The sequence below is a fragment of the Cimex lectularius genome, unplaced genomic scaffold, assembly GCF_000648675.2.
Source record: "Cimex lectularius strain Harlan isolate CLEC.00 unplaced genomic scaffold, Clec_2.1 scaffold269, whole genome shotgun sequence".
NCBI classification, from domain to species: Eukaryota; Metazoa; Arthropoda; class Insecta; order Hemiptera; family Cimicidae; genus Cimex; species Cimex lectularius.
In genome coordinates this window covers 118,516-136,184 of record NW_019392860.1, presented here as the reverse complement: position 1 = coordinate 136,184, position 17,669 = coordinate 118,516, and the positions used below count along the sequence as shown (strand labels likewise).

Below are 17,669 nucleotides of genomic sequence, written 5' to 3'. Positions count from 1 at the left end.
ATATTATACTATCTTAAATGCAATAAAACCCCTCTATAACAGACAATTTTTTAATTCCCCAGCAAAAAAGATAGGAAAAGAAGGTAGTACTATCCCATTTTACGCGGAGAGCCTTACCCATTTTAAGTGGAGGGATGTCTTACCTGGCTGGTCTTGGTGGGGGCTGTCATCTGCTAGATGTGCAGTATAAATTTTGTATTTTGACACAACTGTTAGGAACTTCTACTTTTCTTTTGCCTTTTCTAAGCGCCTGTTTTTTTTTTTTTTTCCTCAAAAGTTCCATTCTTCCTCTATACCATTTTGGGTTAGTTCGAATTTTTGGATATTTTTCTGGGAACATTTGTCTTATACCACTGACTACTACACACAGTAATACTTTTCTACTCACTGCTTTATATGTTCTGTTTCTCCTTTGAAAACTTCTCCTTCACAGAGGAACCAACAGTTCTGCTCTAATATGATTGACTGAGAATTTGAGAAACGAGACATCTTATTAGAAAGCCATACTAGCACTCTGCATCGTATTAGAAATGTACATTAAAACAGAGTCCCGCATGGAAGAAGTCGAGGGTATAAGCTAGTAAATAAATAAATTTAAATAATGTTAATTAATTTGTCGTATAACTTATCTTTATAAAACTCAATCGTACAAATAGCTTTTTTAATTTTACATAAGGCGCATGAATCGGTTAACACAAAATAGAGCAGAGACTTAACTTAGACTAAGAACCAAGATGTGCCCATTTGGCCAATAATAGGCCAAAAAATATGATGTTAATCCCATTTTCCACCAATCAGTTCTTCAGTACACTTCGATTTATACATGGTAAAAAATCGTCCATATGATCCACTTAGGGATGGATTTTCAAAAAATCTTTTCTTCACGGCTATCAATGTCATTATAGGAATGCACTGTCGAAATTTCAGCCCTTTGGATCCAGCAGTTTGGTCTGTCCATTGTCTGTCAGTCATGGAACTGTTTTGTATACACAGATTTATTTTTTTAATTGTAAACATGTATATTTACATTTATTTCTTGTGTGTTCGTTATAGAGGGGTTTCACCATACTGTGCTAAATTCTATTGAAACTTGAAATCCTAAAAATCTCCCGAGATTACAAGAAGAAATACTGGCTACATCGTACACCAGGATACTTAATATTATCGACTATAGTACACTTAAAATATAAAATATGTTCACTCTTTCATAGTATTCAATAAACTAAGATGGTAAAGATGATATCAACCATTTTTCTTTCGCTCTAATAAATTACTTTCTTTGCAATAAACAATATAAATATTTGAATATGAGTGGAACAATAAATATCAATTACCATACCTCAAAACTAAATAGCTCTCAATATTGTATAATGCTGTCAACCTTTCATATTTCATTAAATCTGAATGGCTGTTTAAATAATACTTAAAAAGATATTTAATGCGTGCCTTATAAAATAGAAACAAATCCTTAAAAAGCAATGCTTAAGTTTCAAGGAAATGGAAAACTACAACAATAAAATTAATATATACACACCTAAGATATCTTTTTAACAATTAAAATCAGAAACAGGTGTGTAAGTGAATGTGTAAGGCAATTAATTAAGGTTTTTAGTTGAGATAAAAAATTCAATGGCACAAGCAGGATTCGAACCCATGATCTTCGGCTTGATACGCCACTGCTCTACCACTTGAACTATCATGATCTCAATCCACTCGGACACCAACCTCCCATCTCAACCGCACCTTTTGAATTTTCCCTCCTTTTTGCCATTTTTCATCTCTGTTGTTCTCATGTTTTTTTTTTTTTATCTCAACTAAAAACCTTAATTAATTATATATTAATTGGTCAAGCGGACCATGAAATTATTGAATTTAATTAATGAGTAAGCTTAAGTTTTTATTGCTGAATGTCTTTTCTGTTTTATTTTTCTGCTGGTTTCTTTTTAGTTTTCTTATTTATATTTCTAAGCACACTTTTTTTGTTTTGTATAAATAATTAAAAGTGTATGTAATGCAATTTTTTCTGCCTGTAACTGTTGAAAAATAAAATAGAAAATAAATCTCATTTTAATTTGAGATAAGAGAACAAAAAAAATAGAAACACTTCCAATTGAATAGTGGGGACCCTCGTATAAGAAGCAATGGAGGTCCATCTTTTACTTATTCAGCTTTAAAGAATTACAAGAATAAACATGAAAATTATAACGTGCATTTTAATTTTGTCTGTTTCCTTTGCAAAAGCTAGCGATCTGGAGTGGAAAGATTTAGACAAAAACTTGGGTCCAGTTGTGCACGTCAGCTTGGTATGTAATGTGATAAAGTTTTATTATTTCAGTATATTTGTGTGTTTTACCTGTTTCTATAATTAGTATAATATGTAGTTAAATAGTGTAAACTCATTTTCAATTCAACTTAGCAAAGAATAATCAAACAGAAATGTAACAAGATAAGGTACATAATTAAATTCATGTATATATAGATATAAATTATATATATATAAATATATTTGTATATCACTCATATAATTACTTGTGCAAATAAATTATTAGAGTAATAAGTAAATATGATAAGAAATCTATTAGTCCTTTATTGATGCCTAAGGTCATGAGTTCATTCTTTTATGTAGGTTTATCAACTTCTAATCGCTTTACATTGTTGAAAGATTATACTTTTTTAAATTTAAATTGTTCATGTTTATGAATGTAATTTACATTAAGAAGCCATTAAACATTGTATAATAGCACACCTCAGCCTATGGCTAATTTTCATCAGAAATGCATAATGTATTGTGAATTTATTGTCATCTATTATTTCAAAGAAAAATAAATTTGTTGTCAAGAAGGATTGCAACATAATAAACAAAAAAAGATTTGGTGTTTTCTAATGAGTTCAAGAGTGTTTTAGGTGTACCGTCATGGCGAGAGGACACCGACGTGGTTCGGAAAAGATGATGCCTATAAAGACATTAAGTATTGGCCAGAAGGATATGGACAACTGACAAAAGAAGGCATGCTCCACCACTATAAGCTCGGAGAATGGCTCAGACTGTCGTATGCGCATTTAATACCAAATCCAAAATTGAGGACCAGATCAATGTGTACACAGAGCTCTATTTATGACCGTACGATCATGAGTGCCCTTTCAAGCCTTGCAGGCATGTTCCCGCCTGAGGAAAGTGGCAAATTCACTGACCTTAAATGGCAGCCGACTCCAGTTTATACAGAAAGTCTTAAAACAGATAAGGTATGGTTTAAATATCAGAAGTTATATTTATGCAAGGCGATGACACTGTTGAATGATCATCTCTGATCACCCTGGTCGGATTTGTCTGTCAGAAGCATTTTGGAGAATCGAGACAAACCTGTGAGATGGTGACCAAGCCGGTGGGAATAGATAATCCAGAATCCAAAGAATCAAACTACAAAAAATATTTTGTTCATCCGACTAAAATGATCGGAAATGATCAAACTGCAGGTTCATCACCCCACAGACCCAAAGCGGAAATCTCACCAAGTTGGATTCAATTTGTGTTGATTGTCAGTTGAGAAGTTGGTCAGGGAAGAAGACATTTTTTACGTTTGAAATTATATTTTCCAACATTTCAATTCTCTCATAAATTTTAACAACTTTTTTTTAAATTACCCTTTCCACCACCCCGCCGTACCTGAGGAAGACCCCATATCGGCGGACAAACGCTTTAGCTTAATCGAATTTGTATATCTAAGGGATTTCAAATAAATGGGATAAAAATACCTCCCAACGATCTTTCCTTCAGGCGAGACCGCTAGTCGGTTTTTGAAGGGACCATATTTTCAATTTAAAACCTAAAACAAAAGGTCTTCCCTTGCTGGTATCCCCTTGCATATTCACTTTTCCTTGATTTTATTTTCTATCTATTTATATTATCAAAAATTTTCTTACTAAGAAGAGGAAAACCGCCTGGAACCCTAAACCTAAATCTATGTTTAATTATGCAATAAATAAATAACGGTAAAAAACTCTATCAATAATAACAATATTTAGGACTTAATAATTAGAATAAATAGGGACTTGTTCATTTAAGTGTATTTGAGGCAAAGTCTTTTAGTGCTCCAAATTATTTGATATCATAAACTAGCTTGTGGAGATTAGGCAGCCAAATTTTAACACCTGTGGCTGAAATTTATAAATTTCATGATTCATCTCTTCATACACTCAAGAAAAAGTGTGCACACTGAAATGGCTCTATGAGAGTTGAAACATTTGGAAATACAATGCCAACTCTCTGATCTCTTCTTCTTCTCTAGCAGACTTTTCGACTAATAATAAACAAAAATAGAAAATATTATGTTTGTTTAATTTAAATCAAAGATGGATTTCCAATTTGCCAAATATTTACATATAGTATTTCTCATACCACTAAATTAAAATATAAATTTGGCAAATAATATAACTATTTGCCCAATAATTGGTTACTAAACATGGAACAAAATCAAATTGTGTTATTTTCATTTCAGCTTGTAGCTATGGAAGACATAGAATGCAGAAGTTATGACAAAGAATTTAAGAATTTTCTCGAATCGGAAGAATTAAAAAAATTAAATAAATTTGTTGACCTCGTTGAAAATATTACAGAAAGTACTGGTCTTTCGATTACCACGACAGATCGCCTACGAGTTGTTTATTCGACTTTGCTTATTTATGTTTGTATATATTTATTAGGGTTAATAACAATCATAAAGAGAGAATTCCTGGTATAAAGTTAAAAATGGAAAAAATTTCAGGAAATGGCTGGTCTCGAATTGCCAGCGTGGAGTAACGGTGTTTATCCTGAATTATTAAAAAAAGCAAGCGATTTTACCTTTTTATTGCCTACTTACACTACAAAAATGAAACGGTTAAAATCAGGTATTAAATGCTTTTTAATCGTGTTAACAAAAAATTTCTTTACAAATTTTTTTTTACAACTGAATCTTTTGCTAATAGGCCCGCTGTTGAAAACCATAATCAAAACATTTGATGAGAAAATTAATAATGACGAATCCAGAATGCAAAAATGTACAAATATCACTGCATACTCGACTCACGCAAATATTGTAGCAAACTTCTTAAACACTCTGGGAGTTTTCAACAGATTGACACCTCCTTTCGCGGCCATGGTTCTGGTTGAGTTGAGACAATTAGAAAACAATTACTATGTCGATGTAAGCCCAAGTTATGTTAAATGTTTTTTAATCACCTTTAAAAAAAAAATATTCCCGTTTCAGGTTTTATACAAGAATCAGACAGACCCATATCACGACCCTCATGTTCTTCAGGTTCCTGGATGTGACATTAAATGCCCATTTGATAAATTCAAACAACTCTTAGCCCCTGTCACTCCTGATGATTGGGATAAAGAGTGTAATGAAGACAATTAAACATGACTATCGATGTACAATCATCAATTTATATCACAAATTATTATATATTTTTGTTAATATGGTAATAAAGTACTATAATAATATAGTATTTTTTAATTTAATTAATTAATATTTAATTAGTATTTAATTAATTAATAAATTATAAAAAATAGTCAATATAAATACAAAAATAGGCAAGGAATGTCTTTGGTTTTAAGCCGAGGGAAATGGATTTCAATTTTTACACCTTTTATTACAGAAATACAGAATGATCAACAATGCAGTTATCGACAGCTTCTTTTGCTTTTAATAAATTTTCACTATTTTTAAAATTTATTTTCATATTTTATTTATTAATTTATTTTTGTTAGTAATTTAGACATAAAACTTCCTTAAAAGTTTTTTTTTCACATAGCATTGAGACATTTTTAAGAACATTTTGGGACATTTTTACGAAGGAGTGAAGTTATAGGGGAGTGGCTTATTTTTCTCATGAATCAATAAATTTTGATAGGTACATCCGATTAAAAAAAAAAATTATGTTTTCATGAGACTAATTTGACAAAAAATTTGGGCAAAAGTAATAGGGTATTCTGCAATATTTAGAGAAAAATCAATCTGTATTAGCTAAAATAAAGTACATTAGAACCCATAAAATATGTGTATTTCATTTTATTTTTTAATTTGCATTCATTAAAAAAAAGTTGGTGCAGCACATAACATCGGTAATATTGTTAATTTCAATGCAAATATTTTTTTAAATAAATGTATTTGGGTGAAATATGTGCCTGTATCTAGAGACGCAACAAACAAATAAAATATTAATTAAGTTTACAAAAAATAATAACATCAACAATTTTTTTTAATGGATTTAGAATGCAAGAAGGTACAGATGCAGGTGTATTTGGCCATGAAACCAAATACTCAGAACCCATGGGAAATTATATCAGTATTTTTCAAATTGAAACCCATATAATTGAGAGATGTGCTCAGTTTGATTCAAACAGAAGGTACAAAAAGAAGGACCTAGCTATCATATCAGGCCGCTGAGCATCAAACTCAAACATTATTAGTTCAAAGATGGAGCTGAATTGCAAAACTAAACTAAACAGATTAGGTACTCAAGTGCCCCAGGGCACGCAGAAGAGGAGGGAAATGAATAAGCAGATGGCTTTATTTATAAAGCTAAATTTATTTCTAATATATGTACGTGTAAGGGGGCTTAAAGCCTTATTTGCACCTTTAAAATAAATAAAATAATCAAATTCCTTGTTGAATTAGGACTTAATGGTGTGCAGTAAGTACAGATTTGGGATTCGACAGCTCTCAGAGAGCACAGTTTGCCAAATCACCCCGCAATTTTACTTTTTACATTTAGTAAAACAGACTTATTATATTCTAGTAAGTTCTATTAACTCAGAAAATTCTGCTTAAAAAATTCATGCATATAATAAACATGGTAGGGAAAATGTTTATTTTATTTTATTTATTTAACAGACCACACCTTTTTTTTATATATATACAAAATATAGACATATAATAGATTTTTTGTTTTTTCCTTAATTTAATTTCCTAATTTGACTATAAATCTTCACGAAAGTGGTACTGTCAGAAGTATAATTTATATAGCCTATACTTTTATTTGACATTTTAAAATCATAAGAAATCGAGGATGCAAGCAATTTTATTATAATGCTTTATAATGCTCAATGATCTTCTGATTGCATGAAATTCAGCTGTGTATATGCTAGCCTCATTCGATAGAGACCAGCTGAGGTTGTACTCATTAGCAAATATCCCACACCCTACACCAATTTAATTTTTGGGCCCATTGGTATAAAAAACTTTATTATTGGGATAGCTATTTAAAATTGGCAAGAATTCTGCCTTGATCATCAGAGAAAGTGTTTTTTCTTCTTTTTCTTCTTCTTCTTATTATTATGATTACTTTTATCAAAACAAATTTCATATATTATTATGTTAAAATTTTATTTTATCTTTATAAATTACTTACAATTATTATATCTTTATAAATGTACTTTTCTATTATATTTTTCAGTGTGAATTTTAATTTACTTTGTAACTGTTACATGTCTATATATCGAATTGTTTAACAACTCTCTTGACCAGTCCGACGTTTCAATCTTTATTGAGATCACCTTCAGGGCCCAAAGTGCCTGTCCTCCGTGCAACCGTGCCACTCTTGCGCGTCGTGTTGAGAGTGCCCATTATTATGTAATTAACAATCAACATGTTTTGATAAAATTTATCATGATAATAATAATAAACAATTGATATCACATTAATACAATAAAATACTTGAATATAACTAGGAATTTATGGAATATATAATGATTGGAATATAAGGAAAGGCAGTGAAGGTAGTGACTAGTGACCAGAGGATAGGTTTTAAAGATTTTTAGACTGGTCGAGAGAGTTGTTAAAGAAGTCAGTATTATTATTATTATTATTAATTTTATTTCCAAGTCTATTGATAGGAGGTACAGGTAATTGGTGGTAGTTTAAGTTATGATAATTATTTGCCTGGTTTTTCAAAGACCTGGCTTACATCTGTGGATTGTCAAGTGCAGAAAGCCATTTATTTATTTATTTATTTACGGATCGAAATCCACTATAAAAAGACATTTTACAATAATAAAAAATATAAATAATATATGTAAAAATACAAATAATATATATAAAAAAAATAAGGACGTATATCCATGGTAATAATATAAATGGTAAATATAAATGATAAATATAAAAATACAATTAAAGAGTAAAAACTGAACAACAAAAATGAAAGACATAATTATTAACCAAATAAGGCAGAGAAAACAAAATAAACTGAATATATAAGACTAGAGTGCAAGAATTAGTTGAACCAGTAAATGAAATAAATTGTAATAATTTTGTACATATGAAATATAAAAGCATTCAACTAAGGTTGTAGGATAAGGTTTTTCATAAATTGCACAGAACTATTGAAGAAGTCAATGCTATTGCAGATGTACTCTTGATCATCATTCTGCGTAGAGGAGAAGAGAGCATGTAGTTTTTTTTTTTTTNGTCCAGAATTTATTGCATCTAAGATGTAATTTTGAAATGTGAGCAGGTTAGTAACAGTTGATCTATTAGAGCAGAAACCATGATTATATAGAGTGAGCAGAATTTATTATACATTAATTAATTATTAATTTGTTAATTAATTTATTGGTTCTCAGAGGAGTATATGTTGTTGTTAAGAAGTTTGTATACGTCGAGATTCAAGTGAAATTAAGCTTAGTTGCTGCTGCAGGATGTCATTGAGAACATCCTAATAGGATATACCAATTTTGGTTATCAATATAGGTTGATATTCAATCAAATTCAGGTCTAGAATTGAAAGTTGTTTTCACTATTAAATAAATTAACAAAAATGTAGAAACGTGTATGAGTGAGGCTTCAATAAATTAAAAAACCGAGGGAATCAGTGTCAAACAGTGAAATTCATGTAGGAACAGCAGCAGCAGCACTGCAGCAGGCAGCAGAAGGCTGACAATCGTGTTCAACTGTTCACGTTGGTCCGATGGGGTTATAAATATAAACATAAATCATCGTTCGGCGTTCGGCCTCTGAGATTCTCTCATTTTCTTCAGAGAAATTCACGCCGTTCCCATTTGATGGACAATGAAGCCGCCTGCCTTTCGCGCGAGGGAGGCAGGGGCCAATGTCATCCAGTATTCTTCTCATCCTTCGGACTCTCCTGTTCTCGAGAACACCCTCAGGTCACACCCTTTCAATATGATTGTAAGCCGAGACTTTGAAACAGAATCGATTATGGATTTTTAAATAATTTTTTATTCCTAGGTCGCTGTCTTTGTACCGGAGGCGATGCAACTTGACCAGAACATCAAGAACATCATCCTGGATGAAGGCGATTACTACATCATATGGGATGTCCCGGTCTACAAGTTCATCGAGAAACCCTTCATCGATGCCTTCATCAAAAGAGGTATTGAATAAAGTTTAAGCATGCATTTTATTATAATTATTTTCCTAGTTTTTCAAAGATCTAGCTTACATCTGTGGATTGTCAACCTCAGAAAGACACGATTATATAGAAATATTGGGCCGTTCCGTAATAAACAATTGTTGAGTAGTATTAGGACCAAGAACAGAATAAGGCCTTGCAAAAAGTCCTACTATTAAATAACCCTTATCCAATTAAACAGTGAGACCGGCAGTCAGTCTTACAAAAAGTCCTAATGTTAAATAATAACCCTATATGCACTTATAAAGGGCGACTGACGTTATGTGCTGCACCAACTTTTTTTTAATTTAAAAAAATAAAATACATGCACTTCATGGTTTCTAATGTACTTTATTTTGGCTAATCCAGAATGATTTTTCTCTAAATTTTGCAGAATACACAGACCAACTTTTTTTTCTTCTTCCAAATGGGTGCCTATTACTTTATTTATACATATTTTCAAAGAAATTAATAATATAATGAAATTTGGTGGAATTATACATGGTGACTGAAGTTATTTGCTGCACCAACTTTTTTTTTAAATTAAGGCAAATTTAAACTAATAAAATACATATATTTCATGGTTTCTGATGTACTTTATTTTTGCTAATATAGAATGATTTTTTTCTAAATATTGCAGAATATCTTATTACTTTTTCCCAAATTTTTTAAGCAGTGTTTAGTCTCATGAAAACATAAAAAAAGAATTCTTTGAATCGAACATACCTATCAAAAATTATTCAGAAATCGTGAGATGCGGTTGGTGTGATGTAGGTTTCAGAAAAACATTTTCTTTATTGTGCAAAAATTTCGATCTTTATTGAGATCATCTTCAGGGCTCAAAATCCCAGGACCTAAGATTTACAAACATTGTTTACATTTAACAAATACATTTAGGACGTGGAAAAGTGAATTTATACAATGCAAAATATATTTTTTATATTCAATCAAAGTATTTCTACTCACTCAAAGTGTTTGTCTTCTGTGTAATTGTGCCATTCTTGCGTGTCGGGTTGAGAGTGCCAGTGAGATTTTGCTGTTTTATGTTTATATATGTTGGATTTTGAAGGGGTGGGGAAGGAATTCACTTTTCCACACCCTAAATGTATTTGTTAAATGTAAACAATGTTTGTAAAACACAGGTCCTGAAGATGATCTCAATAAAGATCGAAACGTTGGCACGATAAAGAAAATGTTTTTCTGAAACCTACATCACACCAGACCACATCTCACGATTTCTGAATAATTATCGATTAATGGTCACTAATCACCACACATACCTATCAAAATTTATTGTTTCGTGAGAAAAATAAGCCACTCCCCTATAACTTCACACCTTCAAAAAAATGTTCTTAAAATGTCTCAATGTTATGTGAAAAACAAAAAAATTTAAGAAAATTTTGTCTAAATTACTAACAAAAAGAAATTAATAAATAAAATATGAAAACAAATTTTAAAAATAGTGAAAACTTATCAAAAGCAAAAGAAGCTGTTGATAACTGTGTTGTTGATCATTCTGTATTTCTGTAATAAAAAGTGTACAAATTTTTAAAACTACTTTTTCAGTTGGGAGCCTATCACTTTTTTCTACATATTTGCATAGAAATTAATAATATAATGAAATTTGGTTGAATTATACAGTGTGGCTGACGTTTGTTAAAAAATAACATGAAATACACGTATTTCATGGTTTCTGATGTACTTTATTTTGGCTAATACAGATTGATTTGTTTCTCTAAATATTGCAGAATACACACATCAATTTTTCTTCCAAATAGGAGCCTATCTCATCAACTTTTTTCTTTTCTTTTTCCAAATGCATGCATTGCAAAGAAGCTAATAATATATTATGTGCTGCACCAACTTTTTTTTTTAATGAGGGCAAATTTAAACAAATAAAATACATGTATTTCATGGTTTCTAATGTACTTTATTTTGGCTAATACAAAGTATACTAATACATAATGATTTTTCTCTAAATATTGCAGAATGCATAAATTTTTTTTTTTTCAAATGGGTGCCTATTATTTTTTTCTACATATTTGCAAAGAAATTAATAATGTAATGAAGTTTGGTGGAATTATGAAGGATGACTGACGTTATGTGGTGCACCAACTTTTTTTTAAATTTAAACAAATAAAATACACATATTTGATGGTTTCTAATGTACTTTATTTTGGCTAATACAAAACGATTTTTTTTTCTCTCTCTCTCTCCCATTCTTTCTACCATTCTCTCTCTTCCTTTCTCTCTCTATTTCTCTATTTCTATTCTCTCTCTCTCTCTCTCTCTCTCTCTCTCTCTCTCTCTCTCTCTCTCTCTCACACACACACACACACACACACACAAACACAAACAAACAAACAAAATGGGTGCCTATTACTTTTTTCTATATTTGCAAAGGAATTAATAATATAATGGAATTTGGTTGAATTATACAGTGTGACTGGCGTTGTGTTAAAAAAACATAACATGGAATACACATATTTCATGGTTTCAGATGTACTTTATTTTGGCTAATGATTTGATTGCACCAACTTTGTTTTTAATGTAGGCAAATTTAAACAAATAAAATACACGTATTTCATGGTTTCTAATATACTTAATTTTGGCTAATACAGAAAGATTTTTTCTCTACGTATTGCAGAATATACACATCAACTTTTTTTTCCTCAAATGGGTCTGTTAATTTTTTCTTCATATTTGCAAATATTGCAAATAAATTAATAATATAATGAAATTTGGTTGAATTATGCAGGGTGACTGACGTTATGTGCTGCACCAACTTTTTTTTTATTAAGGCAAATTTAACTTTTTTTTTCTCAAAATACTGCTGAATACACCAACCATTTTTTGTTTAGTCTCCTGAAAACCTAAAAAATATATATGTACATATACCATTTTTGAACTCTTGTTCCCATTTAATTTGGTTTACATTAAAGTAAGTATGTTATAATTAATATAATGATAAAAGTACTATAGTTTGAAATAAACAACAACAACAAAATATGAGTGCCCAGTTTTTGGTATTTTTGTCATCATAGAAAAAAATGATGAACCACCAACTTAAATTGATTCTGGTGCAATTAAAAATAATTTCATTTTAAATTGCATCATAATCATTTACTTGATCTTATCATATTAATAATTTTTACTAGTTTGGAAAATTATTGAAATACTGAGTTTGATTACTCTATTGACATTGATCAATTATGTGTTACAATTCCCAGGTGAACTAACATTGCTGACCCCTGATGTTAAAGTTGAAATAGAAAACTGTTGTGGTATAACTCCAAATGGCATATTAGCACTTTCTCTTACTTATAATACATACATGTCCCTTGGCATTTCTGAATCTCCATGTGTTAAAGTGAAAAAGCTCACTGAAGACAAAAAATATTGTAAGTCAATTTCACTTTGTGTGATGGATTATTTTTAATTTTTATTATTATAATTATTTTATTAAGATTTTTATTATTTTCAGATATTCTTATCGATCTCAAATCTCCATCTTTTGTACCGGGAAATAATAGCTACAACAGGCTCCTGGAAAAGCTTAAAAATGCCAAAGACTTCATGGTTGATTTTAATGCGACTTGGGAGCCTCGTAAGTTTTTTGTTTCTCCTTACAGTTGTTTGTAAATAAGTTAATTAATGCAAGTCTTATAAAATATGTGCAATATAATATTAAATTTTTTTATAGTTTTTGTTATTTGTTTTGATAAATATCAACTGAACAAATGAGAAATTTTCAAAAAGCTTACTAATAATTTTAACAGCTCCTGGAGTCTCCTCAACATCATTCCCAAATTATTTTTATCAAATGGGCTTAGAAGTGACTGAATATTCAATTCAAGAGAGACACAAAGTCGAGTATAATGTGAAGATTCCAAAAAATCGAATTCTGTCTTCCGAGGAGTTTTTCAATTGGTTTGCCGCTCACCACATTGGACTGTCAGAAGCGTAAGGATAAAAATTACATATACATTAAATATTTATTGAAAAATTATTTATTTATTGTTTTTTTTAGGCCTGAAGAAGGTGAAGGGGAACAAATTGACATTCCTGACTTTGGCCCTGAAGACATGACACAAATCGGGCAATCTTATTTGGTAGCATGGATGGGCGTTATAACAACAAGCAGAGTTTTAATGCTTTACAAAAAGTTAAAGTATGTGTTAAATTGTTAACTAATCTTAGTATGGGATACTAATGAACGATTTTTCAGGGAATATCTTGCTGAAAGGCCATCGGTGCCTTTTATAGGCCTCCACGTCCAAGGATTTGATGACAGCCCAATTTCCTTTGGAAATCAGGCTCATCGTAATACAACTAATGGTGATAATGATGTTACCTATATAATTCAAAATGATGGGATTACAAGAATGTGCAAGAACCATACTCCTCACCATCCATAAAAAAAAATTTAATAATTATAAGAGTATATGAAATAAGACAATTTATATATTTTCGATTATCAAAATATTTAAAGCCAAACTGGCTAAACGAATGTATTATAACAACGCAAAAGAGAAACTTAGACTACATAAATGCAGAAATTTATGCATTGCTTATCAAAAAACTTTTATTATAACATTAGCATTTAAAAATAAAGTTTCTATTTGTTTTTTGATGTTTTACAATTTTTTATAATTTTTGCTTTATTCATAACAAATAAAATGATTTATAAATTTAGGTTAACTTTCTAGATAAGTTCCACTTCTATTGAAGACTTAATATCTTCAACAACATATTTTACTACATACATATATTTTCATGGCTGTAATGAAGAGGAACTAATTTTTAATCGGAAGATTTTTTTCTTAAATCAATTGTTTTTCACCATTTTGATTTACTTGAGAAAGAAAATGTATACACATTTAATTGAATTATATAAAACAATTTTTCAAGTGAGTGTAAATGATTTATGATTTCAACAGACTTATATCAAATAAACCTGTGCAATACGATTGGTGTTAGGTGGGATATGACCATGTACGAATATACAAAGAAAAAGGACATAAAAGTGAATTTAAAATATTTTATTGTTTTAGGTATGTAAATGTGTAATATCTGTTTTTATTTTTTTTGCCTTGGTACATTTGACATATCCGACTGTACCAATGTTAAAATTGTATAGATATTTTTTAGTAAATAAAACAAAGTTATTTCTTTGCATTGGGTCAGTTTTCAGTACACATGTTTTAACATTCCCCCAATTTAATATACCAAAGGGGTGTCAACGCTATCTCTCATTTTTTAAACTCTTATCGTTAATGGAACTGGATCTACCTCTTCTGATAGTTCATATGATATAGCTGGTCCATGATGTTATGGGAAGACATCTGTAACCAACATCAGTCAAGATTAGCAACAAATAAAAATATAACATCTATATTCGTTTATAATAATTGAACTGGCGTTGTGTACTCGTTGAAACTTAACGATAAGAGTTCAAAAAATGAGGGATTTTGAACTTCGGATGAATACTGAGTATCCTCCTTAATTATAACGCTCGTCGATCTGGCTGGAAAGAATGCTCGCAGAGAATTAAGATCCAAAATCAATATTTCTTCCTTTTAAAGCTGACTAGCGACAACGCATATCAGAAAAAATAATCAACTGAGTCATTGCCTCATGGACACCCTTTTGATATTCAGCAGCCCTGAATTTGTGCCTGACGGCTATTTTTTCACAAACACTGCTAATCGAGGGTTCATTTAACCTCCTAGTTGAAATACTCTCATTAAGAAAATAAATAAATAATGCTTTTAACTTTATTTAATCAAAATTATTGCTTCTGGGGACCACAGAGGCCAGTGGGTTAAGTGTCCGACTTGTACTTGTCACAGTTCCGAGTTTGTTTTAGCTTTTTAATTGATAATAGTATGAAAAATGTAAAGTGGTTTGACCCGTTGTCCATGTGACCCAATGGATAGTTGGACGTTAAGCCATCCTATATGACATGAATTATTGATAACTGATTTATTTAAGCTCAAATCTGCACGTGCGTGTACATACACACAGATATAGCGTTGAGCTTATCACTTCTCACAGTCTACTGGCAATTCCAGAAGCAGTCCTCGGTCTTATCCGTCAGCCACCGAGATTGAGTTCTAAGTGCTATCAACAAGTAGGTCATTTCAGCCCCCAACGCAATCAGTTTCAAAATCCAAACCCATTTACACTCTCACTCACTCTTAAATACAATCTTTCCTACTTACATGCCATTCACTCAAGTGTAGTACTTGATATTCCTTTATCCTATTATATAACCTAATTAAGAGTCAATGGCGTACGCACCATTTCACCACACACTACAACACATTCGTGCCAATAAATACATTCACTCTCAACACACACTAGGGACCCAAAACTATAAGTACTAGATGTGATAAATCGACCCTGTTTCCTACAAGAATCAGAAAAAGGGACCCAAATACACACTGCACTCCTACACGCTCTATATATGGAGCCAAGGAATTGCACCCGAAAATACCCAAATCAAAGTAGATAAAAAAAAATCTCCTTTGGTCAAAGAGACCAGGCACAGATGAACCATGTTTGTATAGTGTAGTCGGCGTTGGAACATTAAAAAAAAATTATATTTATTATATTAGTATTTATGAAACCAACAGCCTTTTTGGCCTTGCTTGCCACAAAATTTAAAAAGATCAACAAAATTTAGTTTAGAGTTAACACCCGACTGCATCTCACGATATCTGAATAACTTTAGAATTAACAGTAACCCCAAGATCTTTAATGTGGTTGCATGATAGATATGATTTCTACGATATAATTAGCTATTTTGTTAATATAGAATAGTATACACCAGAAGTTTTCTCTATCATAGTACTTTTGCTTCTTATTTGTTTGAAAATAAAAAAAAATTGTTTTTTATTTTTATTTTTGACAATTTGTGAGAATTATTAGCTGTGATGCTCCAATACTGGCAGTAATTGCTTTAGTTTTGTTTACACTTTTCCCTTAAAATTCATATATTTCTTGATTGGATTATCATCATATTTAGATTTGTGATGCACAAATTGATTTTACAAGTTATATTATTTATGTTTATTACATTGATGTTTAATTTATTTTGGACAGTTGGAAACAGCAGTAGATAGAATGACCATTCATTGAGAAATTTTTCTACTCTTTTAATTTCATTTTTTTCATAAATTTAGCAATTTTTGGGTATTGAGCTATATACAAAATTTATTTTGCAAACAGTAACAAGAGTAGTACTTGTCAAATTACTAAGTTTGTCAAGTTGGAAACAGTAGGAATTAGGAATTTGACTAGAAACTATTGTAAAAAAAATATACCTCCAAGTCCAACCAAATTAATACCCTGAATACTCAAGAAACTAAAACAAATTATTTTAAAATTACTTTATTTTGTTTTTGTTTTAGGTCTATTCTGATGAAGTTAAAAGAAAAAGTGAGGGCGCTTGTATCACTTCGGTTTCTCAGCTTTCTCTATGGTTTTCCCATGTGGCTTGCTAAATTGCTATCTTTTGTCGGACGATTCGACTGATTTAAGTTAAGTAAAAAAAGCAGTTCATCTGTAAAATAAAAGACGTTTTTAAGATGCAGCCACAGACGAAAAAAAGGCTTTACGACCTCATGTCCGTTTTCAAGTTTTCCTTCCAATACGGGTACATCCCAGTTATAATCTACCTAGGTATTATTTATTTTTATTTAATTAATTGATTAGACATTAATTATTTGCCTTTTTTAGGCATTAGAAAAGGTGCCGATCCTGGCTGCCCTGAAGTAACGTTAGCAAGGTGAGTAAAAAGTTAGCAATGCTAAAAATTTTAATTTATTTGCCTTTTGTTCTTTTTTCTGCGCCTAACGTTTTAGCTGTAGTAACTATATTTCACTATTATCTTAGAGCAGAATATTTTTCACATTGGTTCATTGTAGAAATTGCTGGTCTGAGAGTTTATTTTGCTAAGCTAAAGCTTTCATGAAAAACCAATCATGAGGTGCATAATTCATGCTGACAATAGTTTCAACCAATATTAAATTTCTTCGTTGTTAAAATACTGATGCTTTCTTTAAAAGCACAATGGCAATTTGCCATCTTCATCGTACTCGATGGCATTTACACTCCCTGCGATGTGAGGTGATGCTGTAGGAAAAGCAGATTGAACTACGTGCGATAAGATTGAATGTTTAAACGGCATGCAACTTGAAAATATGGGTGGTTAACAACATAAAGGTTCAGGACCCCTTCTGTAAAGTTCAGTTGCCATAAAAAAAAAGGAT

The 17,669-nt window shown here is 30.8% G+C and overlaps 2 protein-coding genes across 2 annotated transcripts; both read left to right on the top strand.

Moving 5' to 3' along the window:
- Positions 1 to 2,120: 2,120 nt before the first annotated feature.
- LOC106660957 (testicular acid phosphatase homolog) lies at positions 2,121 to 5,487 on the top strand. Its single transcript, XM_014384033.2, has 6 exons — positions 2,121 to 2,303; positions 2,905 to 3,243; positions 4,497 to 4,682; positions 4,764 to 4,887; positions 4,966 to 5,183; positions 5,247 to 5,487. Exons 1-6 carry the CDS (start codon positions 2,193 to 2,195, stop codon positions 5,397 to 5,399), a joined length of 1,131 nt encoding a protein of 376 aa, XP_014239519.1. The 5' UTR covers positions 2,121 to 2,192; the 3' UTR covers positions 5,400 to 5,487.
- A 3,417-nt stretch (positions 5,488 to 8,904) lies between these two features.
- Positions 8,905 to 14,468, top strand: LOC106674341 (ribonuclease P protein subunit p40-like). The gene is made up of 7 exons (XM_014406984.2): positions 8,905 to 9,170; positions 9,231 to 9,375; positions 12,624 to 12,794; positions 12,878 to 13,000; positions 13,173 to 13,356; positions 13,424 to 13,564; positions 13,622 to 14,468. Exons 1-7 carry the CDS (start codon positions 9,051 to 9,053, stop codon positions 13,809 to 13,811), a joined length of 1,074 nt encoding a protein of 357 aa, XP_014262470.2. The 5' UTR covers positions 8,905 to 9,050; the 3' UTR covers positions 13,812 to 14,468.
- The last annotated feature ends 3,201 nt before the right edge of the window (positions 14,469 to 17,669 follow it).

Excerpts from the sequence above, each read along its gene's own strand:
- LOC106660957 (XM_014384033.2), top strand. The coding sequence starts at position 2,193 with ATGAAAATTATAACGTGCATTTTAATTTTGTCTGTTTCCTTTGCAAAA. Across the intron at positions 3,244-4,496 it reads AAAGTCTTAAAACAGATAAG|CTTGTAGCTATGGAAGACAT; the intron begins GTATGGTTTAAA and ends TTTTCATTTCAG. Across the intron at positions 4,888-4,965 it reads AATGAAACGGTTAAAATCAG|GCCCGCTGTTGAAAACCATA; the intron begins GTATTAAATGCT and ends TTTTGCTAATAG.
- LOC106674341 (XM_014406984.2), top strand. The coding sequence starts at position 9,051 with ATGAAGCCGCCTGCCTTTCGCGCGAGGGAGGCAGGGGCCAATGTCATC. Across the intron at positions 12,795-12,877 it reads CACTGAAGACAAAAAATATT|ATATTCTTATCGATCTCAAA; the intron begins GTAAGTCAATTT and ends TATTATTTTCAG. Across the intron at positions 13,357-13,423 it reads CACATTGGACTGTCAGAAGC|GCCTGAAGAAGGTGAAGGGG; the intron begins GTAAGGATAAAA and ends TGTTTTTTTTAG.